Source organism: Myotis lucifugus, unplaced genomic scaffold, assembly GCF_000147115.1.
Source record: "Myotis lucifugus unplaced genomic scaffold, Myoluc2.0 scaffold_331, whole genome shotgun sequence".
Taxonomy (NCBI): Eukaryota; Metazoa; Chordata; class Mammalia; order Chiroptera; family Vespertilionidae; genus Myotis; species Myotis lucifugus.
Genome location: NW_005871379.1, coordinates 563,936 through 590,473, shown reverse-complemented (window position 1 = coordinate 590,473; position 26,538 = coordinate 563,936). Strand labels below are relative to the sequence as shown.

General features: G+C 43.2%; 2 protein-coding genes across 4 annotated transcripts in view; one reads left to right on the top strand and one right to left on the bottom strand.

The window, feature by feature from the left end:
* MRPS5 (mitochondrial ribosomal protein S5) overlaps nucleotides 1-7,275 on the bottom strand; it is a 27,613-nt gene extending 20,338 nt beyond the window's left edge. For 2 of the 3 annotated variants that reach the window (XM_006100854.3, XM_014466261.2), the window contains exons 1-4: nucleotides 7,052-7,275; nucleotides 5,973-6,053; nucleotides 5,321-5,458; nucleotides 1,665-1,790 (exon numbers count right to left, since the gene is read on the bottom strand). In XM_006100854.3, coding sequence (XP_006100916.1) covers nucleotides 1,665-1,790; nucleotides 5,321-5,458; nucleotides 5,973-6,053; nucleotides 7,052-7,109 — 403 coding nt within the window. In that variant the 5' untranslated portion in view covers nucleotides 7,110-7,275. Of the gene's footprint in view, nucleotides 1-1,664; nucleotides 1,791-5,320; nucleotides 5,459-5,972; nucleotides 6,054-6,174; nucleotides 6,313-7,051 lie in introns of those variants that run through there. The other variant, XM_023764402.1, reaches the window with a different exon arrangement.
* LOC102437740 (zinc finger protein 501) overlaps nucleotides 7,137-26,538 on the top strand; it is a 49,650-nt gene continuing 30,248 nt past the window's right edge. The window contains exons 1-5 of the mRNA XM_023764401.1: nucleotides 7,137-7,318; nucleotides 16,766-16,836; nucleotides 18,244-18,370; nucleotides 20,770-20,883; nucleotides 21,869-21,988. Coding sequence (XP_023620169.1) covers nucleotides 7,219-7,318; nucleotides 16,766-16,836; nucleotides 18,244-18,370; nucleotides 20,770-20,883; nucleotides 21,869-21,988 — 532 coding nt within the window. The 5' untranslated portion in view covers nucleotides 7,137-7,218. The remainder of the gene's footprint in view (nucleotides 7,319-16,765; nucleotides 16,837-18,243; nucleotides 18,371-20,769; nucleotides 20,884-21,868; nucleotides 21,989-26,538) is intronic.

Below are 26,538 nucleotides of genomic sequence, written 5' to 3'. Positions count from 1 at the left end.
TTTTTTAAATTAAAAAAAAAATAAAATACAGCCCTAGCCAATTGGCTCAGTGGATAGAGCATCAGCCTGCAGACTGAAGGGTCCTGGATTCGATTCTGATCAAGGGCACAATGTCAGGTTTCGGGCTCGATCCCAACAGAGGATGTGCAGGAGGCAGCTGATCAATGATTCTCTCTCATCATTGATGCTTGTAACTCTCTCTTCCCTCTCCCTTCCTCTCTGAAATCAAAAATATTTTTAAATTAAAAAACAAATAAGTAGCCCTGACCGGTTTGGCTCAGTGGATAGAGCATCAGCCTGCGGACTGAAGGGTCCTGGGTTCGATTCCGGTCAAGGGCATGTACCTTGGTTGCAGGCACATCCCCAGTAGGAGGTGTGCAGGAGGCAGCTGATCGATGCTTCTCTCTCATCGATGTTTCTAACTTTCTATCCCTCTTCCTTTCTCTCTGTATAAAATATATTTTTAAAAATAAATAAATAAATAAGTAAGTAAAATTCAAGGTAAGGCAGAGAAAGATATCCAAGTAGATATGCAGTAACTAGAACAGTGAATGTGTTTATTTCATGCCTGAAAGGCTATTACTATCCTATATAATGAAAGGGTAATATGCAAATTAACCCTAAGGGCGGAATGACCAGGAACAACTGGTCGCGATGACACACACTGACCACCAGGAGGCAGATGCTCAATGCAAGAGCTGCCCCATGGTGGTCAGTGCACTTCCACAAGGGGAGTGCTGCTTAGCCAGAAGCCAGCTCATGGCTGGCCAGCGCAAGGGCATGGCAGGAGCCTCTCCTATCTCCGTGGCAGTGCTAAGGATGTCCGACTAATGGCTTAGACCCACTCCCTGCAGGAGAGTGGGCCTAAACCATTAGTTGGATATCCCCTGAGGGCTCCCAGACTGCCAGAGGGATGTTTGACTGCCAGCTTAGGCCTGATTTCCTGGGGAGGGGGCCTAAGCCATCAGTCAGACATCCCCTGAGGGGTCCCAGACTGTGAAAGGGCGCAGGCCAGGCTGAAGGACCCCCCCTGCCCACCGAGTGCATGAATTTTCATGCACCGGGCCTCCAGTCAACAATAATTTATCAGCAACCACAACGAAATGCCAATTCAAGTACACCATACTATTTTTATTCTTCAAAAAAAACACAAGAATAAACAATCATGTGTTCCCAGGTAAACCTAAGGGCCACGGGCCAAATCAAGCCCACCACTTGTTTCTATAAATAAAGTTTTATTGGAACAAGCTATGCTAATTTGATTATGTATTGTCAATGACTATTTTGTGCCCCTGGTTGTAACAGAGACCATGCAGCTCACAAAGCTGAAACTATTTACTATCTAGCCCTTTGCAGAGAGAGTTTGCCAACTCGCCATTTATTCCATCTTTTATCCTGAATCATAAGCTGAGGACAGGAACTGTCAAAGCATATGCTACACTGATACCGAAGGCTTGTGAAGGAAGGAAGGAAGGAAGGAAGGAAGGAAGGAATGAATGAATCCCTTTCTACAAAATTTTCCTCCCCCAGATTCCTGGGGTGAGCAGCAGATCCTCATGTCCTTCAAGAGAAATGTTTAAATGCTTCTAGATTGTAAAAATATCTATAAAATTTGGGGGGGCGGGGAACCTTAAAAAGCACATTAGCTATATTTTTAAGCTTACCTTCACCGATGATCTGACCCCTGTTCAAATCCTTCCTTCTCTTTCTCTTAGTTCTCTTTCCTCTTCCTTTTCTTGCTCCAGCACCAGTTTCTGCTAAAGCACCTTTCCACAGCTCATCTGCTGTCACTGTAATGAGAGAGGATTTTATTTATTTATCTTATTTTTAAGCAATGATATATCGTCTCCCATCGAATAGAAAAGAACAGAAGACGCCAACTTCACTTGCACCATTGCAGAAATGAAAGTAAAATTAAACCATTCTTTGCACATATCTCATAATTACATTTGGAAAACCCAAAAGGAACCAATTCTACTACTTTCAAATATGGCCTTCCTCTACAAAAGACAGCCAACATTTAGATCCCTCTTTCCAACAAGTTTGCTTTCCAGACATTTTATCAACTATTTACAGATCTCTTCCCTGTCCTCTTGCCTCCATTAAAACCACTGAGATAATCAATAACTTTCCTTCTTAAATACAGACTTTTTAACCTAAACAAGAACCGATGTGTCAATCTGAACCCATAAGTCTTAATCAGTTGGACGTTTTGCTTTATTCTTCTGTGAATGACCTAAACATCTCTTTCAAAATAAAATGCCCCAATTCACCTTCAACTCTGATTAAAACCTAATCAATACACAGAAAGAACGAGTGAGTAGGGGTCTGAGAGTTGAAATGTGCATGTGAGTGTGTGTCTTCCTAAACCACGCTTCTCTTTTACTTTACGTATAGACCTGACACTGCTGATTTCCACTGGTGAATTTCAAGGATCCCAAAATCTTTTCCTACCATACATTTCAATCAGTATTTTCCCCTTTGTGCTTGTGTAATGTGCAGATTCTTTTTTTTTTTTTTTTTGAACTTGAATTCATTTAATCAGATTTACTTGCCCTCGGGAGGTTTATTGTTGTTGCTTTTTTTTTTTCTGACTCCAATAGAATGTAAGGCATGGCAGGCATCCTCCATTTGGCTGCCAGAACCACCAAGGGGTGTCTCCGGGGCCCAGGCGGAGCCTTCCCTGGGGACCTTCCCTGGGGGCCAGCAGCCAGGACAGGGGAGGTCGTCAGCCCTCAGCGTCTGATACAGAGTGCTGGTAAGCCAATGTGCAGATTCTTTACTTCTGAATTTTACTTGTGTAGAATTTAATTGTGAATAATACTAAAATAATTCTGAATTTTATTGGTGTAGAATCTAAATCATTAATTAGATTTAAATTCTCTCTTCCCAAGGACTTCCAACCTTTCACAGTATCACCAATTGGTTTTATAACCACAGGTTCTGTTCCGTTATCAATTTATTTAATAAAGAATCATAGCCACACAAATGTTGTACTAGTCAAAAATCTAAACTACATATAGCTGCCTGCCTGATGTACTAAAAATATCTACAACACAAGTATTTTTATCCTCCCTTAGGATTTAAAAGTTCTACCTGCTTGCTTCCTGAAAAGCCTTAACTTGACCCTCAGGGTAGATAACACGAAAGGGAAAAATGTTTTGGATTTATAATACTGTTAAATGCTTTTACCTGCACAGTATACTGTTTTTTTTTGAAAAACACATATTGGTACAGCTGATTTCCATTAACTGAAGGTCAAAAGAGTAAGTGAGACTCCACATCATATAGTGCTGTGTTCACCCCTGATCAGAGCAAAGGGTTTAGGTTGAGCTCAAACTTTAGGATGATACTGATTCACTTGAAAGAAGCACAGGTTCAAAATAAAATAACCAACCCCTCAGACTAAACTCTAAACAGTTGATTTTCTTTCCTGACTGCTTAAAAATTATGGTGCCTACAAATGCCATCCAAACCTGGAAGTTCACAATGAGAGCCTTTCCAAAGGAGGCATATTAACAGGTAAATCAATTACAGAGTTTTTAATCACTTAGAAGCAGAATAAGAAAATCACTCATTAAGACTAAAAGGGGTTCTATTTGAAAAAAAACTTGATATTGAGACAAGGAAATAAAAGACTAAAGTTGATATTGAGACAAGGAAAAAAAGACTAAAGCATTTAGTTCATCTTTTTTCCATAAGAGGAAAATAAAATTTCTAACTACATTTGAAAAAGACAAGTCACATGTCAACTTTTGAATGGCATTATGCTTTTAAAAAATGGTTTTAAACTCTTTTTAAGATTATAACAGAAATGGTTATTTTTTTAAATCTGGAAAATATAGGCACTATGAAGAATATAAAAAATATTCAGAATCCCATCACCACTGTTAGATCAGAATGTATTTTCTATTTTTATAATTCATATATGCATACTTAAGTGTATACATATTTTTGTTTTAGACAAAGTTGGAATTATAACATTTGTATTTTTGTATTTATTACATTATGAGCCTTATCTCATATTCTTAGTATTATTCACAAAAATTTTTTAACAGCTACAAGTTGAATTGTTTTGACAGAGATTTTACTATTTTAACTGGCCTAAGATTCTAATTAACCTAAATTGCTATTTAGAATAGATTTACTATTATTTCAACCCTTTCTGTCAAAGAAACAGCAAAAAAATTAGCCCCATGCTAATTTCAACTGAGAACACCCCCTTGAAGCTAATCTCAATATGACTTGGGAGCCAATAAACTCATAAGGGTACAGAGTCCCATAACTGAGAACACAGGCTAATGCAGAGTCTGAGGCTGGTGGGACAGCAGTGCAGGGACAGGGCCTACGAGGACAAAAGGCACCTCTAGAATAAGAGGAGTTGGAGAAAAGACCTTTTAGAGCAAGGCAAAAACTATTTAAAAAAATTCCCAAGGCCTTTGAGTCTGATATAGTCCCTAAGCACAAAGTCAACTCTTAGAAACACTTGGGGATAGGGGCGCTAAGAGACTCCAACTCCATCCACCTCTCTTTTCTCTCTGCACCTAATCTGCAGATACAACAAAGCCTATGCAACTTATGTCCCTACCACCAAGTCCTCTTTCCTGCATTGCTACACAATGACCTAGTTATAGGAGACCTCCACATTACAGTGAACTACAGCCACACAGTGCAATATTCAGCTGTCATAACACTGCACGAGAAGAGTCTGTGAACTAACGTGGAAATGTAGAATATATCGCTGCATGAAAAGATGGCAAAACCAGGATTTCAGGCAGTAGGGTTATAGGTGCTTTTCTTTTTTGATTCTGTATTTACCAATAGTTTAAAATAAACTGGCTTTATAATTCTAGTTTTTAAAAAATGTGCCTAATGATGAGTTGTAATTTCAATCTCCATTTATATCAGTTCAGATTGAACTCTTTCAAATTCTATCACAAGTAGGAGTCGTGTCAACAAAATATCTACTTAAAATAAATAAACTTTTCCTGATTAGATATCCTACCTCAACTAAAGCACAACTGGAAACAGACTCCGAGTATATTTCTTGGTGTGAATCTAAAGCAGCCTCAGGGGCCCCAAAGAAGGGCATTAAAGTAAACTAGTGGTTCCCAAAGTATAATACAAATATGACTGGTAGCATGTCAGATAATATTACAAGGCACATGAAGGAACATTTTTATTTTAATAGTATATCACATACTAATCACTAAAGTGAAAATTCACTTAAGGAAGTAGAAAATAAAGAAAAATTAAGATATAAAAGCATCTTTAATTTTCCTGTTTCATGAAAAGGGAAGTTTGCAGCCAGTCTACATACATTTAGTGAAGAAACTATAGGATCTATACGGTTGGCCCATCAAGTTGCTGGGAGAAGAAATCCAGCATTGTGTCTGTAGCGCACAGGTCAAGCTGCTGAAATGACAATTGTTTCTGGTTCCTGGAGATGACAAAGGGCCTGTAGGTAGATGGGAAAAAACTTTGAATTAGATGCTCCATGGCTGTGAATAAACATTGCCAGAACCAAATAATTAATTGTTCCTAATAAAATTAAGTCATAAAAATCCCGAACTTTTTTTTATTTTTATTGATTTCAGAGAGTAAGGGAGAGGGAAAGAGAGAGAGAGATAGAAACATCAATGATGAGAAGGAATCACTGATCTGCCACCTCCTACACACACCCCCTACTGGGGATCGAGCAGTGCATATCAGATATTTACATTACGATTCATAACAGTAGCAAAATTACAGTTATGAAGTAGCAACAAAAATAATTTTATGGTTGGGGGTCACCACAACATGAGGAACTGTATTATTAAAGGGTCGCGGCATTAGGAAGGTTGAGAACCACTGCTTTAGACCCTATGCATTCCATTACAAAGAACATGCTTTGTTCATTTACATTTCTAAAAACCACACAAAGTACTCTAGCATTAGATCTAAGAGAAGGTAGTTAAATAAACAAATCTCACCATTACTGGGAACAGTCTTCAATGCCAAAGTGGAAGCTGTTGGAATGGTGTGTGGGTAAAGCTGCCTGGACCATAAGAGACCTGTAAAGTAAGTAAGTAAGTAAGTAAGTAAATAAATAAATAAATAAATAAATAAGATACATTTTTCCATGAAAAAGCACTTTAAAAACAGTCAAGCCCATATTCACATTAATATCAATACCTATAGAATAAAAGAACCAAGACAAGCCCTGGCTGGAGAGCTGGCCTGCGGACTGAGGGGTCCGGGTTGGATTCCGGTCAAGGGCACATGCTGGGGGTGCGGCTCGGGATCCCCAGCAGGGGGCGTGCAGGAGGCAGCTGATCACTGATTCCCATCATTGATGTTTCTTCTATCTCCCTCTCCCTTCCTCTTTGAAAACAATGAAAATATATTTCAAAAAAGACAGCCCAATTTAAAAATAGGAAAATATTTTAAAAGACTGTCTCCAAAAACACCATATACAAATGGCCAATAAGCAATGAGAAAATCTGCTCATTAGCCATAAAAAATGCAAATCAAAATCACAGATACCACTTCACTCTCGCGAAGATGACTATAATGAAAAGGACTGACGACAAACGTTGTCAAGAATGTAGAGAAATAACCTTCAGGGGCTGCTGGAACTAGATGACGGCAGCTAACAGCCCTCTTTTAAATAATGGTACTGCCAGCCCGGGATCTAACAGTCGGACACCCACGCGACTCAAGCTGTAGGACAGCCTCTCTCCCTTAAGCTCTGCTGGCCGCCCTCCACCTCGAACCAGGACGGCGACACTTGCTTGCGATTCCGGGCCCCGCTCTGCCCAGCACACGGGACAGAACCATCTGGAGAACTGGAAGGAGCCCTGGACCCTCGCGCTACAGACCGACCCTGGAACCCAGAGAGGTCGCGGGCGCGCGCAAGGTCACACAGCCCATCTGGGTGGGGAGCCGGCGTGAGGGGCCCAGGGTCCGCGCGCGGCTCCACGCTCCTCTTCGCCCAGACGAGCTCCCGGCCCCCTCCCTGCCCGTAGTCCCCGCTCCGCCCAAGGCCCCCACTCCGTGTCCCTGCTCTCACCTGCGGGCACGCGGCACAGCGCAGGGAGGCAGCCCGCTGCGCGCACCGCCGCCGCCATGCTGGAGCCCCCGCAGCGCTTCGTCCAGGCAGCCCTCCCCACCGCCCGCCAGACTGCAGCGGGTCGCAGAGCCGCCCTCTGCTCCCCGGGCCTCAATCCCCGAGGCCAGATGGCAGCGCCGCAGCGCAGCCCGGGCTGGGAAACTGTCCGGACCGGCACCGAAAGAAACGAGTCCGGCGCGGCTGCGGACAGCCTCGCAGGGTCCTCAGGTGAGGACCCGAGGGCGGGGTTTGGGCTGGTCCCCGAGGATGGAGGGCGGGGCTAGGGCTCGCTCAGCGTTCTCTCGCGAGAGGTGGCGGGGGCGGTTTCCGAGGCGACGGACGCGGGCCTTTGACCTCCTTCTCCCGTCCGCACGCGCTGGGCCTGGGGACTTAGCATCTGGGTGAGCGACACACAGGCGTCAGGGAACGGGTCTGAGTGGAGGTCCACGCGGTAAGGCAGACGAGGGCTATGGCGCCAGTCGTTCATACCCCCTCCAGTCGCGCTCTGGAGTCCATTCGCTTTGTTCTGATTCTCAGGTTTGGCCACACACTGTGTACCAAGTCTGGGCTACAGTTTTTATTCACAGTTTTAAATACACGGACGTCTTGTAGGAAGCTAGGAATCCTGCTCAGACAAACCTCCGATTTTCAAAGTTAGTGTAAATATTTCAAATACAGAAAAGCAAAACTAGTAACAAGCTAGAGCCCAAGATTATCAAAATCGATGGTTGCTTCATCTACTACTATTTTCTGCTTTGCTGAACTAAACAACTGGTTTCACTCCTGCCTCTTTTATGATGCGGCCCATTTAACTAGATTTTTAACATCAAATTGGCCCATTTAAAGCAAAGAGGTTGATCACGCTCAGTATTAGCAGGGGTTTGGGGAACTGGCACACGGATTGATTGGGGAGGGAGAACTGCTGACTCATTAAATAATTCGTGTATGGTAGGGTGCCTGTGAAGATGGCCCCCCATCACGTCCTTCTCTTCATGTGCTTGCATGTCATTCCTTTGCCTAGTTGAGTTCGTGTGACCTCCTTTAAATCCAGGCTGACCTACCACTGCTTTGATCAACTGATAATGGTAGGAGGTTTCCATAGGAGGTAGAAAGTAACCTTGAAAGTAGATCATATTATCAAGGTTGGACGTGGGCACCAATTCAGTCCTAACAGGAATCCTCATTTTGGGGTGTGGTGAAGAAGAGAAAACAAACAAACAAACAAAAAAAAAACAGCTCAAATGTGATGCAGCATAGCTGTGAGCCAGCCCTGGGGCCAGGCCCCTCACCAGCTAGACAGCTCTGCTCTGCTCCTCGATGGTCTGCTCTGCTCTAGTGAGCATCTCCATGGTTCAGCTCAGCCAGGGAAACACAATCATCTCTCTTTGGTGGAAAGGACAAGGGCCTGCCTAGAGCCCAAGAGGAGCTGGGTTATAGAGGCAGAAGGTTCCACCCCTGGTCCCTGATTGGTCTGTTCCCATGTAAATCCAAATCCTCTCAGTTTGATTGGTCCAAAAGGCACTGACATGATTGATCAGAACAGATGTTGGTTGGAGCTATGCAGCTCCAACTGGATAGGGAAAGCCTCCGTCCTACTGGTTGAAATAAGATTCCAGGACTCCTTTATGAGAGATGGCAGAAACAGTGCAGGAGGCCATTCAGTGCATGCTTCTTCCTGAAGTGGTTTGCATGTAGTTTGTGCAGAAATGGCTGCTAAACTCCATGGTAATAGTTACCCTAAGTTTACTGGCCCTCAGGTTCATATCATGTTGCCTCTGCAATTTAGGTTGAGAACAGGAGCTACCATAGATCAGAGTCATCTTGACTAAAAAGAGTTAGCTTGTACTAGGACAGTCCTCAGACATTTAAACTCCAGATGAGAAGACTGAGCCCCGAATTCAGGGAACCAGTTTAAAGTGGATCCATGCAGACAAGCAGGATCTAGGGGTCCAAGAGTTTGGCCAAGGCAGAGGGGAGCAGGCAGGTGGGATGCACAGGAGCCACCTGGACAGCTGAGATCAGGATGCCAGTCTAGAAGGCTAAAAATCATGTGTATTCCCAGATAGCCAAGGTTCACAGGAGCAGAAATAGCCCATATTTTACATGAGCTTAATTTGCTCTATCTCATCTTTTCCCCAGTGCCCTTCTGTTACCCCCACCCAAGTCACTTTATATACCTGGATGCCTGCAACAACTTTGTTGCTAGTCTCAGCTTAAAATTGGTCCCTTCCTCTAGTGTAGTGGTCGGCAAACTCATTAGTCAACAGAGCGAAATATCAACAGTACAACGATTGAAATTTCTTTTGAGAGCCAAATTTTTTAAACTTAAACTACATAGGTAGGTACATTGTTATTAACTTAATTAGGGTACTCCTAAGGCTTAGGAAGAGCCACACTCAAGGGGCCAAAGAGCTGTATGTGGCTCACGAGCCGCAGTTTGCTGACCACGGCTCTAGTGTATATCTGCTGCATTAACCATTCTTGTGCACCTACCTGTGCCGCTGAAAGTCTTCATACTGCCTACAGGATAAATTTTCACCCCTCAGTTTTGTGTTTAATGCCCTCTTCAGTCTGTCCTCACCTCCTGCTGTTTCTGACAAGAACCCCTATTTCAAAGGAGCTTGCTTACCATACCTCAGACGTGTCTCCATACTTCCTAGCCTTTAGAGTCTAAAGGTCACATAATGTATAATCCTGTTTATATGACATTCGGGAAAAAGCAAAACTAAAGGTACAGAACAAAACAGTGGTCACAAAGGGTGTGACAATGCCTTACCTATGGTAGTTTATTAGTTTGTTTAAAAGGGGAGACTTGTTCCTGAAATAGGATTTTATCATATTCTTTATGTGACCATCAGTTTTCCCTGAAGCTCTAGCTCAGTGGTTCTTAGTTTTAGCTGCTCATTAAAATCACCTGGAGATCTTTTAAAACTCTCACTCCTCAGAGTGGGCCCCAAACATATATCTCTACAGCTCTTCAGGTGATTCTGTTACCAGGAAACCCCCTGTTGGGCTCTGGCTGCCTGTCGCTGTGTCCAACAAAGGCAGGGCTGAATCATGTTATGGTTTATCCAGAAGGCTAGCCAACCAAGAAGACAGGGTGCTTACAAGCATCAAATCCTGTCTTCCAGCAGGTGCAGGATTATAAAGGGGAAGGGGCTAGGGTGAGGCAGCCCTGGAGGTCCGCAGTTGTCAGCTATTGTCTTTAGTCATCAGGCGGTGAGAGGATGTTGATGAGATGATGTTTTGACTCCTGGTTGGTCAGTCTGACCCTGCTTATCGGTTCTGCTTGCTGGATTCACACTTGAGTCACCTCCTCAATCGCTTCACACAGGCCTTGAAAGGGAAACTTAAGAAAAACCTAACTCCCTATTCACGTGAGAAACTTAACCTCCTATTCACACATATGTATATATGTGTCCTAAGATTTAAAATAATAGGATTACTTTTCAGATTAATTCAGGTGTTCTATCAGAATGTACGCTCCCTATCAATTCCCGTGCAGCAAAGGTTGAGAATCCCTGCGATGCCTCCCCCAGGGCCCTTTCCAGCGGCACCGAGGAAGGCAGGATGGTGTGCCAGCAGCTATTGGCCAGTCGGGCAGCTCCCCGGTTAAATACACTATGTCCTCGGCTCTTCTCTTCCGCGCAAGAATGTGCACATACGCTGCCTCAGGCCCAGCCCCGTCCTCGGAACTAAATTCTGCGTCTCTCTGGCTCATCTCAGAACCAAATTCCTGACCGCGGACAAGCTGAAGCAGAAACAAGCCCCTTCCGAGCGCCAGAAGACTCATGTCCCGGGCGGTGAAAACCAGAGGAAAGACACATTCCCCACAGGAGGACTGGAGGGATGCGCCACCACGCGCGGTCAGCACTGCCAGGGTGACCACAGCCTCGGCAGCCACACCCGCTGCCTCTCACTGCGGCCACCGCAGTCACGCCTCAGGGTCGCCAATCCTTTCAGAGGCGCAGGCCGACGCATGTTTCATACGTCCTACTGGAGCGCGCCGGCCGCGGAGACTTCTGGGAAATGCAGTCCGAGCGAAGGCCGAGCTCTGATTGTGCGCGCAGGCGTTAGAGCCCTTTGCGCAGACTCTGCCTTCCCGACCTGATGAAGCGCCGTTTTCCTGGGTGCTGAGCGCCGAGTCCCGGAGGTGAGGGCTGTAGAGACGCGACTGATGCGGAGTGAGCGCCCCGGCGTGAGGAGGGCACACTGAGACCCTGGGGGCGCTGGTGTGGGAGTAGAATTGGGGGACACGGCGGAGCCTGCGTGTGCGTGTGTGTGTTCGTGTTCGTGTTCTCTCAGATACACACGGATACACTATACACTGTACGTCTGTCACCTGCCAACTTTCAGGTTGGAAGGCGGGAGTCGTCTGTCAACGAAAACTTCAGGAGGCCTGTTTGAGAGACCGAAGACAGTTTTGCTCAGCAGTGGTTTGCAGACCAGGGAGCCGGCCTCCAGGATGAACCGCAGGGGAGGTGGGGCAGAGTTTTTAAAGGCGGAAAAACCGCAAGAAGCTGACCGTTAAGGGATTGGTTGCCACGGGGAGCAAAGCCATAAGTGTACACTATACATTTTCTGGTTGATGAGTGCAACCGGTCTTTCTAGTTTCTGTTAATCCATGGTCAGCAGGTAGAGGTAGGAGATATGGTCAACGCTTGTGGTCATGAGACATGGACAGCAGGGTTGTCACAAGACTAGGACCATTGCCTCAGTTTCCCTTGGAGCTCATGAAACAAACTTGTCAAACAGGTAGCGATTAAACAGACAATACAGGGAGTGCGGTTTGTCAGGTAGACAGAGTCAGAGTTCATACTGCAGAGCTACTTAGTCACTCAAGCAGAGCCAGAGACCAAATTGCAAAAAGTTACAGGTACTGGACCACAAAGTCATAACATAAAATACTCAACTCCTCTCGCCCCTTCTTCCCATTATGGGTGCTTACTAAAGGTGGGTGGAGCTGACACACGTAGGGTGCGGCCCACTTCAGTCCTTCTTTCCCAGAAACCATCTCAGATTGATGATTTAGTCCCTACCTTGACCTCCGAGTGATCCAGGTGAGGAGCGGCTTCGTGGAGGAGGTCGCATAGAGGATCAGGACAAGACATATGGGCAAGGTGATTGTATGGGTCTGATCCAGGGACTGACAGGAATAAACTATTTTGGGACAGTTCTAGAGGTCACATCAGAACTAGAGAGAGGAAGGGACTAGTGGCAGGGAGCCAGTTAGGAATGGTTAGTGGTAGTCATCTTGTAGCAAGCTGTTATGGACCCCAATTATGATGTCAGTGGTAGGAAGAATACAAATGACACAGCAAAAGAAGAATCAGAGAACCTGGTGACTAGACTTAGGAAGAAAGATTTAGGAAGAGTTCGGTAAGAACTTGAATGTGGCCCTAACTGGTTTGGCTCAGTGGATAGAGCGTCAGCCTGTGGACTCAAGGGTCCCAGGTTTGATTCCAGTCAAGGGCATGTACTTTGGTTTCGGGCACATCCCCAGTAGGGAGCGTGCAGGAGGCAGCTGATCGATGTTTCTCTCTCGTCGATGTTTCTAACTCTCTATTCCTCTCCCTTCCTCTCTGTAAAAAAATAATAAACTATATTTTTTTAAAAAAGAACTTGAATGTGGGGCACCTGGAAGGAGCTAGAACATCTGATGGAAATGTGAAACGGAGAGAAGTTGAGGTAGGGAGTTGCAGAGGGGAAGATTGCTTGGAGGTCCTGGCAGAACGCCTAAATCGTTTGGAAATGCAGGGTGAGTTTGGAAGAGGTGTTGGGACTACACTGGGACCACCTCTGAGAGTGGAAAATGGAGTGCCAGGTGTGAATGGATTTTCTGAGGGTTAGCAAGAAGAACATTGTATAAAGACAGCCTTGCGAAGCACCCGTGTTCCCAGGGCAAGATTGGGAAAAAGAGTTACAGAAAGATGCAGTGTTAGTGGGATGAAGAAAGTCAAGCTAGTGCAGTATCAGAGCAGCTACAGCAACTTAGAGAAGAAGAAACTTGTCAAAACAATCAAAAGCTGCAGAGAAATAGATAAGGAGAAAAGGATGATTGGAATTAGAGCTCAGGAAGGCATTGTTAATTTTCAAGCATGCAGTTTCAGGTGTGTGAAGGGTGGCAGGAGCAGAATAAGGATTCAAGAAGAATAAGTGCCCTGGCCGATGTGGCTAAGTAGTTACAGTGTCATCCTGTGCACCGAAGGGCCTCAGGTTCAATTTCCAGTCAAGGGCACATACCTGGGTTGCAGATTCAATCCCAGACCCCAGTCGGGGCACGTGCGGGAGGCAATCAATAGATGTGTCTCTCCCTTTTCTCCCTCTACTTCTCTTTCCCCTTCTCTCCCTTCCACTCTAAGAAAAATATATGGGGGGGAAAAATCCTCTGGTGAGGATTACCACCCCCCCCCCAAAAAAAAAGAAAAGAAGAAGAAGAACAGGTGGTGGTGATGTGTAGTAGATAGGTATATGTTACTCATCCAAGAAGTTTGGTCATGAAAGGAAAACCTAAATGAGAACTATTTTGCTAGAGGGAGGCCATGGGATTCAGTGAAGATCGTTTCAGATAGAGGAGGACTGTATGTGTTTGAACATATGGGAAGAAGGTACTGGAGAGATGAGAGATGTTGGAGAAAGAAAAACTGGGCAATGCAGGGAGCTGATTCTGCGCAAGAACAATAGTGAAAAAGAACATAGGACACAGTTGTGAGATACTAAGGCAAAGTCCTAGAGACAGACATTTCTGTTTTGTTGACCTCGCTTTCCTTCTGCCTAGTGCATAATATTCATTGAATGGTAGGATGAATGGGTTTGTATTGGGCAGTAGAAAGGAAAGGAGCTTTCATTAATTGAACAAGCTGTAAGATAAATGCTTTACATTAATTGTCTCACTATTTACAACTACTCCATGAAGTAAGCATAAGTAATCAATAATTCCAGGTCTGTGGTTGCTTTCTACCTCATGGTTCTGCCTCCCTTGGAACTTGCTTTTGTGAAGCTCAGTATAGTAAAAGCTCAGTATAGTGTTCCGCTAAAATTGAAGGTTTGGAGTAGCTATGGAGCTAGGACAGGAACAGTAAAAGCTTTTAGGCAAGGGTTCATTTTTTTAAAAATATATTTTATTGATTTTTTACAGAGAGGAAGGGAGAGGGATAGAGAGTTAGAAACATCGATGAGAGAGAAACATCAATCAGCTGCCTCCTGCACACTCCCCACTGGGGATGTGCCCGCAACCAAGGCACATGCCCTTGACCAGAATCGAACCCAGGACCCTTGAGTACACAGGCCGACCCTCTATCCACTGAGCCAAACAGGTTAAGGCGGCAAGGGCTCATTTGAAGATAGAGAATAAGAATTTGAAGAGTGTTTTCTCCAGAAACACTGAGATCCAGGAATGGCACTGTACTAAATACTCCTTATGATGATAGTTCCATTCCATCCTCATAAATCAGTAAGGTAGGTACTGTGTTGTGGTTTAGGAAATTTAGGCTTTGTAAAAGGCCGAGGTAAAATTTGAACCCAGGTCTGTCTAGCAGTTTTAACCTCTGTCCTATAATGACTTATTTTCATTAAAAGATGGCACAGTACCTGGTCAGTAGCAAATGCAAATGCTAAAAAAATGCTAGTTATTAATATGGTGTTCCATTGTATAGATGAGCTGGATCATAAATTAATCAAATTTCCTACTTAGAAATTTAGGATATTTCAAATTTTTTCTGTATTATTGTAAGGATTAAATGCTTAGAAGGTTTCCACACATAGCAATCAATAAATGGTGGTTAAGACAAAACTTTGCATATATTCTTATTTCCTTAGGATAAACTGGGGAAGAATTGCTGGATCAAAGACTATGTATATTTCCAGGCTCTTGATACAAATTGCAATGATCTTTCTAAAATCTAATGATGACACTCCATGCTTAAATCCTTCAGTGATCCCCATGCGATGTATAGAAAAGGGATCATACAAAGCTCTCCTGGATCCAGCTGGCTGCTGCCTGCATCTCCATCCTCATCCTTTCCCACAGCTCTGCTTGCGGAGAGACACCTGCCATTCTAACGTAGTTACAGCTGTCAGTCCTTTCCATGTAAAGACCTGCCTCCTTGTTTTTGAAAACCAGGTGTTTTTCCTGCCTAGAATCTTCTCCTACAAATCACAGCTCATCTTAGATCCCATTTCTGCCCAGAAACCTGCTCTGTTCCTCCCTCCTTCCATCTGGGTTAGGCTGATGTGCTCTCATAGTTTGCTGTGTGTCTCTTGACAGCACTTAGCCATTCTGCAGTGAAATGTTATTTTGGTTACTTGTTTGTCCTGTGTGCTAAGCTATAAGCTTTTAGAGGACAAGGAAAGTGTCATATGGTTTTGGGGCTTGTTATCAATAGTTAGGGCTGAATACATGTTGTTTGGATGAATGAAAAATAAGGATCAGTTAACATACTTCCTTGACTACAGGAGAGCAGTCAGCAAACCATACCTCTTCCTCCTTCTTCGCAGGACCACACTCTCTCCCCATCCCTCTCTTAAATCCCAGCAATGTTTGGTTTCACTGTTCTAATAAGAAACTGAGACATACTAGCTAAAGAGAGTAGTGGTAAGGGTCCACACAAAGCCTAAGAGGTTGGGGTCGTATGGACATCCAAGAATAAATAAGGCTGGACTCTATGCAAATTGGAGCCCAGGGGTGGTACTTCGGGGCTAGGAATTCTTGGGTCTTTGCTTCAGTGCTTTATCACTAATGTGACTGAGCAGCTCTTCCCCCTGACTCTGTCTAGTCCTGCCTCCAACGCACTCGTGGATTCTGCTTCTTGATAACTTAGGCTCCCCTAATCCTCATAGCTACTTCTGTCCATCACATCCTTTCAGTTCAGCACCCACTTGTCCTGACATTTCTTAGTTTACATTCATGAGGAAGGAAGTCAGATCACATTTCAGTCTGCTAGTCAGCCTGTGCGTAGCCCACCTATGGCCTGCTCAACGTGGCTGCCCACATCCTTGAGCTCAGGGTTATAAATAGGGTATTTTTCCCTTGAAGAGGCTTAGGGTATTTACTTGACATATGTTATCCATGTAGTCATTTATAAAATTTCTTATGCATTTTATCCAGTAACCATTCAGGGAAATTTATATATATAATATTTTTATTGATTTCAGAGAGGAAGGGAGAGGGAGAGAGAGATAGAAACATCAATGATGAGAGAATCATTGATAGGCTGCCTTGTGCATGCCCCCTACTGGGAATATCACCCGCAACCCTGGCATGTGCCCGACTGGGAATCAAACCATGACCTCCTGGTTCATAGGTGGACACTCAATCACTGAGCCATACCAGCCAGGCACCATTCCGAGCAATATTGAATGTGACTTTATAAGTACAGTATGAGCCTTAATCTGTTTTTCACACACAGGAGCAAAACTCTGCCTCTAGGATTATGGTAAAACAAGCACCATATTGTGTCCTAAATAGCAATATCCATGCCTTTTGCTCTGGTTTTGGGGCAGGAGAGGCTTGCCCCTGGCCTTGCTTTACTTCCCTTCCCTTTGTGTAGGGTATTAAGTTGAGGATGAATATATAACTTACTGGTATATGGAGATTTCTTGCTTCCTGGCTCAGAAAACTACAAACAAGATGGTCTTTCTCACACTCTTTCTCATCCCACACCTTTACTTCCTTAGGACTCTGCCCTTTCCTAATGGAGAGCACCCAGGAGGGAACGGCTGCTGTGGCTCCAACTGCCATGTGCCAGGTGATGTAGACTTCTCTGTTTTTGAAATGCTTTGTCTCCAGAATGTAACCCCTTCTCTTTCTCTGTCCTGGAGCTTTTTTTTTATCAGACCCACCAGGTGGAAGAAGGATTCCTTAAGGAGTGCTTCCTTCCCATTTGACTGTGGTGTCCCTCAGTGACCTTTTCTTGCCTTGAGTGCGTGCTGTGCTCCCATTAGCCTGTTGTCAGACATACAGCCCCTGTGGCCTTCACTCTGAGTGATTTTGCCTAAAAAAATGATTGTACGGGTCCGATTGGGGGAACAATGGGCCAGTTTAGTTCTGACTTCTCTTTGTATGGACTAAAAGCAGGCCCCAAAGAGTCCAGGGAGTGCTGGGTTAGGCTGGGGAATGAGAGCACCTCAGTGAGATCATGAGTCCTGAGGAGCATGTGGTGGGCACAGTCATGTGCTTGCCCTCTTCTCACGCAAAGGCATAGGGTCTTGAATTACATGCTCTGACTTAAAACTTTTTCAGACACACTAAAGACTCATCTGGGGTTTTAGGATGTAGGGTGAACATGCAATCTAACAGAATCACAGAACATTAGAGTAAAATGAGAGGGATCCTAAAGATGATCTAGTCAACATCAATGTTTTAAGGATATGTTAAAAAAAAAAAAAAGTGCCAGAACCGGTTTTGGCTCAGTGGATAGAGCGTCGGCCTGCGGACTCAAGGGTCCCAGGTTCGATTCTGGTCAAGGGCATGTACCTTGGTTGCGGGCACATCCCCAGTGGGGGGCGTGCAGGAGGCGGCTGATCGATGTTTCTCTCTCATCGATGTTTCTAACTCTTTATCCCTCTCCCTTCCTCTCTGTAGAAAATCAATAAAACATATTTAAAAAAAAAAAAGACCATGGGTGGAATTTGAATAAAGTCGTAGACTAGATAATAGTAAAATGTCAATGCTATTTTGTTGATTTTTATAATTATACTGTGATTATACAAGAGAGTACCTTGTTTTTACAAAATATATATACTAAGATATTAATGAGTAAAGGGACATCGTGTTTGCAAGTTACTCTTAAGTAGTTCAGGAAGAATATAGGAGTATATTCTCCAGAGAGACAGGAAGAGAAAGCAAATATGGAAGATACTAACATTTGGGTAAGCTGGGTGAAGGGTCCATGGGAATTCTTTGTTTCTTTCTTGCAAGTTTTCTGTAAGTCTCAAAAACAACCTCCATACTCAGAGCTCAGCTGTGACTTTGGTGGTGTGGGATTACGACCAGGGGGAACGATGCTACTTTCCCCAAGTGCGGCAAAGCCCTATTTTGTCAGAACCATTTCCTTCCCCACCTTCACAACCTCCAGGGCTGTCTTTATGAAGTTTTATCTGGTCCATGTAAAATGAAGGGTTATGAGTAAGGGAGAATGTGATTGTGTTTCCAGGAATCAGTGACATTCATGGATGTGGCCGTGATTTTCACAGATGAAGAGTGGAGGCATCTGACCCCTCGTCAGAGGGACCTCTACAAGGAGGTAATGCTGGAGAACTATCAGAGCATCATCTCACTGGGTAAGGAGCGTGTCCCATAAGTAGCTGGTCTCTGTCTTGTGCTAAAATGGATTGAGGGGCTAATAAATTGATCCCTCTTCTCCCACCTGAGTTCTGAACCACTGAGAGACAAGAGAGAAGAGTAGGAGGATATGGCTCAGGTGTGCAGTGACAGTGGGCTTCCTAATCTGAACCCCAGCATTGGACAGACTTGCTCCTTGAACCGTAAGCAGGGAGCTGGCTCTCCAGAAGGGGCAAACAAGAGGCTGAGTTATTTATGCCCAGCTCTTCCCCCAGCTCATCAGTCAGGTAACTTACTCAGCTCCATCCAGAGTAAGGGTGGGGCGAGGAGCCATCTTGTTGAAGGAAAAGTTCTCCTTAGAGAAGCAGAGGAGAGACATGTTTCACTTTAAAAGAGGGTGGGGTGTCGGGGGAATACAAGGTTGTGCCTCAGAGCAGGTCACTAGAAATGTGTTTGATTTTGAATATTTGTCTTAAGTGCATTTTAGATGCCCACAGACGGGACTCTGCAATTAGAGACTTTCATGACAAAGGGAAAGTTAAGAATTACTGCTGATGTCAGGTATTCTTGAGAAGTAAAGTTGGGCTCCTGCAGGTGATGAGAACATCTCAGGAGCTTCCAGAATAAGAGGCTGAGAGATGCACAGATTCAGAAGCAGGCTTACAATCAACAGCAGGTTTTAATAAGAGGAGTCAGATTGCAGGTTTCATGCAAGGCAGCTCAAAAAAGCAAGTGTAACACCCCCTGGTTTAGCTTAAACAGGCTAAATATGGAAAACAGAATAGTGTCCATGGAGTGTTAAGAGAGACTGCTAAGCCTTTATCGGAGGCTTTGGTGGGATGAAATTCTCGGGAATATAGAATTCATCAGACCAGAAGCCACAGGGAGGTGATGGATGTGGCCTCTCTGACAGCAGAGAATCAGCATACAACTGGATACATGATCCTAGGGTCCGGTAAGAAAGTGCTTCTCTTTACCAAGTTGGGGGTCCAATGCAAAGGAAGTTTAGACCTCAAGACTATTTCTAGGAGTGAAATCTATATAACCAAAAAATGGGTAAGTTCAGCCCTGCTTGGAGCATTGGCCCACAGACCGAACTATTATGGGTTCAATTCCCCGTCAAGGGCAGGTGCCTTGTTCAGGACAGGAAAAAAAAAAGCAGTTATCTAGGTTACAAGTTCCCCAGTTCCTGTGGGGGCAAGTTTTGGAGGCAACCAATTGACGTGTTTTTCTCACGGTGATTTCTCTCTCCCTCTCCTCCTTCCTGTCCATCTCTCTCTTCCTCTCCTCCCTCCCTTCCACTCTCTCTAGAAATCAATGGAAAAATATCTGTGAGTGAGGATTAAACAAACAAACAAAAAAATGGATAGTTTCACTTCTAGAAATTTGTCCCAAGTAAATAATAGGATTAGCAGCCCATGCTATACATACATATTCATTATATTGTGTGTGTTTTTTTAATAGAAAAACATTAAAAACAGTCTGAATTATCTGTCAGCAGAAGATTAAATAATTATATTCTTCCATACAATATAGTATCAGGTAGCCATTAAAATGGTGAGGTAGATCTGTGCTTAATTGAAATAAAATAATTTTTAAATTTATTATGTGAAAATACCAAGTTTACAAATCAAAATTATTTCATTATGCAGTTTTTTTTTTTTTTAAATATATTTTATTGATTTTTCACAGAGAGGAAGGGAGAGAGATAGAGAGTCAGAAACATCGATGAGAGAGAAACATCGATCAGCCGCCTCCTGCACATCCCCCACCGGGGATGTGCCAGCAACCCAGGCACATGCCCTTGACCGGAATCGAACCCGGGACCCCTCAGTCCACAGGCCAACGCTCTATCCACTGAGCCAAACCGGTTTCGGCTCATTATGCAGTTTTTAACAGAGTATATCTGTACTGAAATGAATAGAAATTTTAAAACAAGAATACAAAGTACATACCTCTAATTTTTCTACAATGAACATGACCAACTTATTTAAATAAAAGCATATCACTAAAGGATAAACAAATAAAGATTCACTTTCATTACACGTTTTTACTCAAGATGATCAGTTTTCATTTTTAACTTCCCTGAGCCAAGGACTGTTCCCACCCATCCTACCAGTGCTAAAGCCCATGTACCTCTGAAGAAAGAATAAACACATTCATTCAAGGGGATTTTATCAACTTCTTGACCAAGTGCAACTTGATTCTTTTTAGACCTTAGTGTTGACCTCTATCGAGATGTCCCTGCATTTTCTGCATTACTTTGTATTCTGCATTCTTGGCACACATGGTCTGCCTTCTGTGTTTTCTCCCTGCAAGTCCTAGAGGCTGGGATGAAGTTTTGGAGTGGTTGTGTATATTTGTCACATACCTGGCTTGTTTCTTTCTCCATGAGCAGGACTTCCAGTTCCTCAACCTGATGTGATTTTCCAGTTGAAGAGAGAGGATAAACCTTGGATAATTGATCTTCATGGACCTGATGAAAGGAGATGGCCAGAGAACATTTCTCTAGGTAACTGTATATGAGCAGGGTAGGGCAGTTTGTTTTGTTTTGTGGTTATTTGCGGGTTTGTGAGAGGGAGCATTGGCTATCATCTTTTTCTCCAATTCAGATCTTCTGCTTTCATGCTATTCTCTCTTTTTAAAAATATATTTTTTTTATTGATTTTCAGAGAGGAAGGGAGAAAGATAGAAACATCAGTGATAAGAGAGAATCATTGATGGGTTGCCTCCTGCACATTCCCTACTAAGGATTGAGTCCACAACCCAGGCATGTGCCCTGACTGGCAATCAAACTATGACCCCTGGTTCATAGGTTGGTGCTCAACCATTGAGCCACACTCGCCAGGCTAGTGCTAGTCTCTATCACCCACCAGGATTCAATTTTTTGACATCTAAAGCTATTATTCATCTTTTTTTTAAAAATCCTCACCTTAGGATATGTTTACTGATTTTAGAGAGAGAGGAAGAGAGAGGGAGAGAGAAAGAAATACTGATGTGAGAGAGAAACATTGATCAGTTGTCTCCCATATGTGCCCTGACCGGGGATGGAACCTGCAGCCTAGGTATGTGTCCTGACCAGAATAGAACCTGCAACCTTTTTGGTGCACAGGATAACACTCCAACCAACTGAGCCACCTGGTTGGGGCTGGTATTATTCCTCTTTTTTCACCAGTGCTACCCTCCAATCTGTCATGTTGCCTATTCACAATTTGATATTCCTGTTTCTCACCATCCTTTCCACTTTGCATACTCTCATAATTACCCTGGGCATGCTCCATGGGAATTATTTTCTGAGATGTCCAACTTCAGTTCTATTCCCTGCCTTCTTCTGTAGTCCCAAGTCTCAGTCTTTACCTAAACTGTGTAGCTATTTGCGGAGCAAGCAATGCAGTGACCATATTACTTTTCACATTTATCATAGCACCTCTTCTTTCTGCTGTAATATTTTCTATCCCAGGAAAAAAAACTGCATCTCTGTTTTCTGTCCATTACAGACTGGGAGACAAAGCCTGAGATTCAAAGTGATTCAGAAGAAAAGTCAGAAGGAATGTCAATGGAAAAGCTTGGAAGAAAAAGTCCTCTGTGTACTAAATTGGAAGTTCATGCACTAGAAGGTGGGTTGGAAACAGAGAAGGAAAGTCCTATAGTGGAGACTTGTAAGAAATCCCTTTCCCAGGAGGAAAGCTTGCAGCAAGGGTTAACCCGTCCCAAGAAAATTCTCACTAAAGACAGAGACCAGGAATGCAGTGATTGTGGGAAGACCTTTTTTGACCACTCATCCCTTATCCGCCATCAGAAGACTCACACGGGAGAGAAGCCCTATGACTGTCATGAGTGTGGGAAAGCTTTTTACAACCGTTCAGCTCTAACTGTACATCAGCGAGTTCACACTGGAGAGAAGCCCTTTAAATGCCGTGAGTGTGGGAAAGCTTTCAGTCGTAGGTGCAGTCTCAGCAGACACTTGATGTCTCACACCGGGGAGAGCCCCTACGAATGCAGCACATGTGGGAAAGCCTTTTTTGACCGTTCATCCCTAACTGTACATCAGCGAATCCACACTGGAGAGAAACCATTTAAATGCAGCGAGTGTGGGAAAGCCTTCTTTGACCGTTCATCCCTCACTCGACACCAGAGAATTCATACTGGAGAAACTCCTTATGAATGTAGTCAGTGTGGGAAAGCCTTCAGCCAGAAAAGCATTCTTACTAGACACCAGCTCATCCATACCGGCCGGAAGCCTTATGAATGTACTGAGTGTGGGAAAGCCTTCTATGGTATCTCATCACTGAACAGACATCAAAAAGCTCATGCTGGAGAGCCTCACTTCCAGTGCAGTGAGTGTGGGAAAGCGTTCTTTGACCGCTCATCCCTTACACAGCATCAGAAGATTCACACTGGAGACAAGCCCTATGAATGCAGTGAATGCGGGAAAGCCTTTAGCCAGAGAAGCCGGCTTACACGACATCAGAGGGTTCATACAGGAGAGAAACCCTTTGAATGCAGCGTATGTGGGAAAGTGTTTAGTTCTAAATCATCAGTTATTCAACATCAACGGCGCTATGCCAAACAGGGAATTGACTGAATTGAGTGAAATTTTTAGTCAAAGGACCTCCATGAAAACTTAAAATAGGTCTTCCTCATCTTAAACTGATCAATTAATCATTCTACCTATTCTGGCTACTGCTCTCCTTTCCTGCCTCTGGTACCACAGTGTTTGAATAAAAACTATATACCGTGTTATACAAGATGTGGGATGCTGGAAATTAGGGTGCAATTGTAAAGAGTCAACATTTTGCAGAAGTTTCTCAGACAATAGGATAAATGTTAGGAGGTGATCCTCAGACACACCTCTTATCTGAGACCCCTGGTATCCCTGCACTTTAAATAACTGGAGGCTATAACAGGAAGGGAAAGACAAAATTATATCAGAGCAGGACTGTTGTTACTCAAATAGTTATTTTTATAGCTGTTAGTCTCTCTCTCTTGGAGGTTTTTTTGCACACTGATCTTTTTGTGTGTCCCAACTTTTAGATATCTTTAATACTGCTACTACTAATAGCTAGCACTTATTGAGCACTTATTATGGGGTAAGCACTCAACTACAAGTTTTGCAAGGAGATTATTTGGTCCTCTCAAATAATCCTATCCGGTGTGACTCTGGGTGAGCCTCGACCTATGAACCAGGAGGTCATGGTTAGATTCCTGGTCAGGGTACATGCCTGGGTTGTGGGCTCAATCCCCAGTAGGGAGCATGCAGGAGGCAGCCAATCAATGAATCTCATCCTTGATGTTTCCATCTCTCCTGCTCTCTTATTCTCTCTGAAATCAAAACATATTGATTAAAAAAACAAACCCTATTAAGTAGGTACTCTTACTACCTGAATTTTACAGGTGAGCAAACTGGAGTTTGGAGGGGTTAAATAAATTGCCCAAGGTGACAGCTAGTAAAAGGTGAGGTCAGTTCTTGAACAGGTCTACCTTCAAAATCCATTCCTTTCACCATTATGGTATAAAGTTGGTTTTGTAATTTATGTACATGTATTACCTACTTAACTAAATTATAAGCACTTTGTAGCTCTCACAGTGCCTTGCAAATAATAGGTGCCCAATAAATATTTATCTGAATGAATGACTTTTCATCTTACCCAGTTCCATTTAAAACACCTAATAGATTCACATCCTTTCTTTGAATTCTTTCAGTCTAGCCTACACCTTTATCATCAAAGGGTCCCATTACTACAGTAGTCACTTTTTGGTTCCAATTCTTCCCACTTCACCATTGAAGATAGTTATGCTATGATGTCATCACAAGTAACCCCCCCCAATAAACAAAGATTCATTTCTCACATAAAACATGATGTGAGTCAGTCTGTCTACTCCAAAGTCAAGAGAAAGCTGGAGGATTTTGTAGAATATTTTTAATGGCCATCACTTCTGTCCACATCTCATAAACCAGAACCCACCACCAAGAGGCTAGAAAAGTAAACAAGCACCTCAATATTTGGTTAATATCAATAGCTGTTGGTTACATTTTGCATGTTACTGTTAGGCCATTCTTTCCAAATGACCCTTCTACCATCTTTATCTTATTCAGGATGCAAAATTGCTCCTCAATTGAAGTGTCCCTGAATATAAAGGTTTGGCTTGATGTGATCCCACATTGCTGAACTTTTAAGTCTTGACTCTCCAATATCTTGTGTTCCCTAGGCCCAGCCCAATATTTTTATATTACCAAATAAAATAACTTTAGGCATTTGCTTAAGGTGAACCCCAACTTGCTAATGTCCCTGTTGATCTTGGCCCACCTTTCTTTGAGCAGATGAAGGATTTTCATGTGTGAACTTCTAAAGCCACATGAAGAAAAACACTCTAGAATCTATTGAAGTAGATAATAACTGATACTATTTAATGTTACATAGAAAATAAAAGGGATTACTGATAACCTTTTGGCTGGTGACTGTCTCAGAGTTCTAAATCTTTCATTTACTGCTTTGTTAAATGTAAATTGAGGATCAAATATTTCTCTAAGATATTCTGGCAATGTCAGCAAGATGAGACTAGAATTCAGAATTTTAACAGATTTTTGAGTACAGAGGTAAATAAAACTAAGTGGGGGCATCAATATAATAGTTCTTTGTTACCTTTTTAAATTTGGTATTCAGAGGATTTGTTGTTGTTGTTCTATAATCCTGCCTCTTAAATCTTTTTTTTTTTTAATTGATATTTAGAGAGAGTGGAAGGTAGAGAGAGAGAAAAACATCACCTGCAACGGGACACATGCCCTGACCAGGAATCGAGCGGGCAGGTGCATGGGATGACACCCAAATAACAGCCTCACCAGCCAAAGTATTTTTTAAAAAATGTGAAATACTGTTCCAATTCCTGCTTAAAGTTCTGAAGGGCCATTTTACCTTTTAATTGGTATCTCACAATAGGGCATGTAGTAGTAGAGGCCTTAAATTTTGAGGTTTTCATTATACCTAATGGCCATTAGTAGGATCCAATCTTGGAATCAGAAATTGGCCAAATTAGAAGTATGTCAGCATTCTTAAGACAAAAGGTGGAATACTTGGTACTGTTTGTAGTGTTTTAGCCTAAGACTTTGAAATTAGTTTCAAGGAAATGAAATAATCTCTCTGGTGCTTAAATAAGCCCTATCTAAATTGTAAAAGAATTGAATACTTACCACATATTAACAGAAGTACTCCACAAATCAACTCTTCAAAGGAAAGGTTCTGCAATGCTAGGAACTTTGAAATAGAGTATGGTAGAGAAAATCTGAGCACTGAGTTAACCAATACCTATCTAGTCATGAGAACTTGAGTCCCAAACCAAATGCACGTTCTAGAACTAGGAAAATAAACATCAAGCTAAGTGATTTAGGACGGCAAATAATTTACACTGTTGTGCTAATAGCTTTTAGTCCACTCTACATGGAGCTTCATGGAGCTCTGATTTGGGTTATATGTTATTGTTCACTTCAGCTCCAAAAGACCCCTACATTCCCTGATCTTTGACTCTTCTCCCTCTAACCTGACCTTTAGTGAACCAACCTGTCACCCAACTGTTCTTGTTTCTAGGGTGGTGGTTGTTTTTATCTTTGCTTTAATCTTATTAATGACTACTAGTAAGATTCCTTAATCTGGCCCTGATATTCCACTGATACCGTGGACACGCTACCTTCCTTTCTCATCACATATTCACTCATAGCTACTGAAGAAAAAAATATTCATACCAAAAAGTTCAAAGTCCAGTTGCAGCAGTCAGCTTCAGCCTGTGCAGCTAGGAGGATGGGTCCCAGGCTTAAGAAGTCAGCAATAATGAACCAGAAAATGGGGCTGTCTAATCTCAAATACCACCAAGTCAAAGTCAACTCCAGACAAAACTCATCTGAGTAGTCAGTACAAAAGCAGCATAGGTCAGAATATAACTGAAATCCAGGTCACCAAGTCCTATTATACATGATGTCCTCAACATCAGCATCTGTGAAACCAAATGCAGACTCCTAATGAGAATGAAGATTCCAAATGAGAATTCCTGCGTAGTAATGAAGCAGTTGAGAGAGAGGCTGAGAGAGCATGAGCGCCAAGATAAGGACAGGATCCTCATGTCTAGGTGTGTTTTTTAAGAAGCACAATTACTTTAATTTTTTGGTGCCATGCCA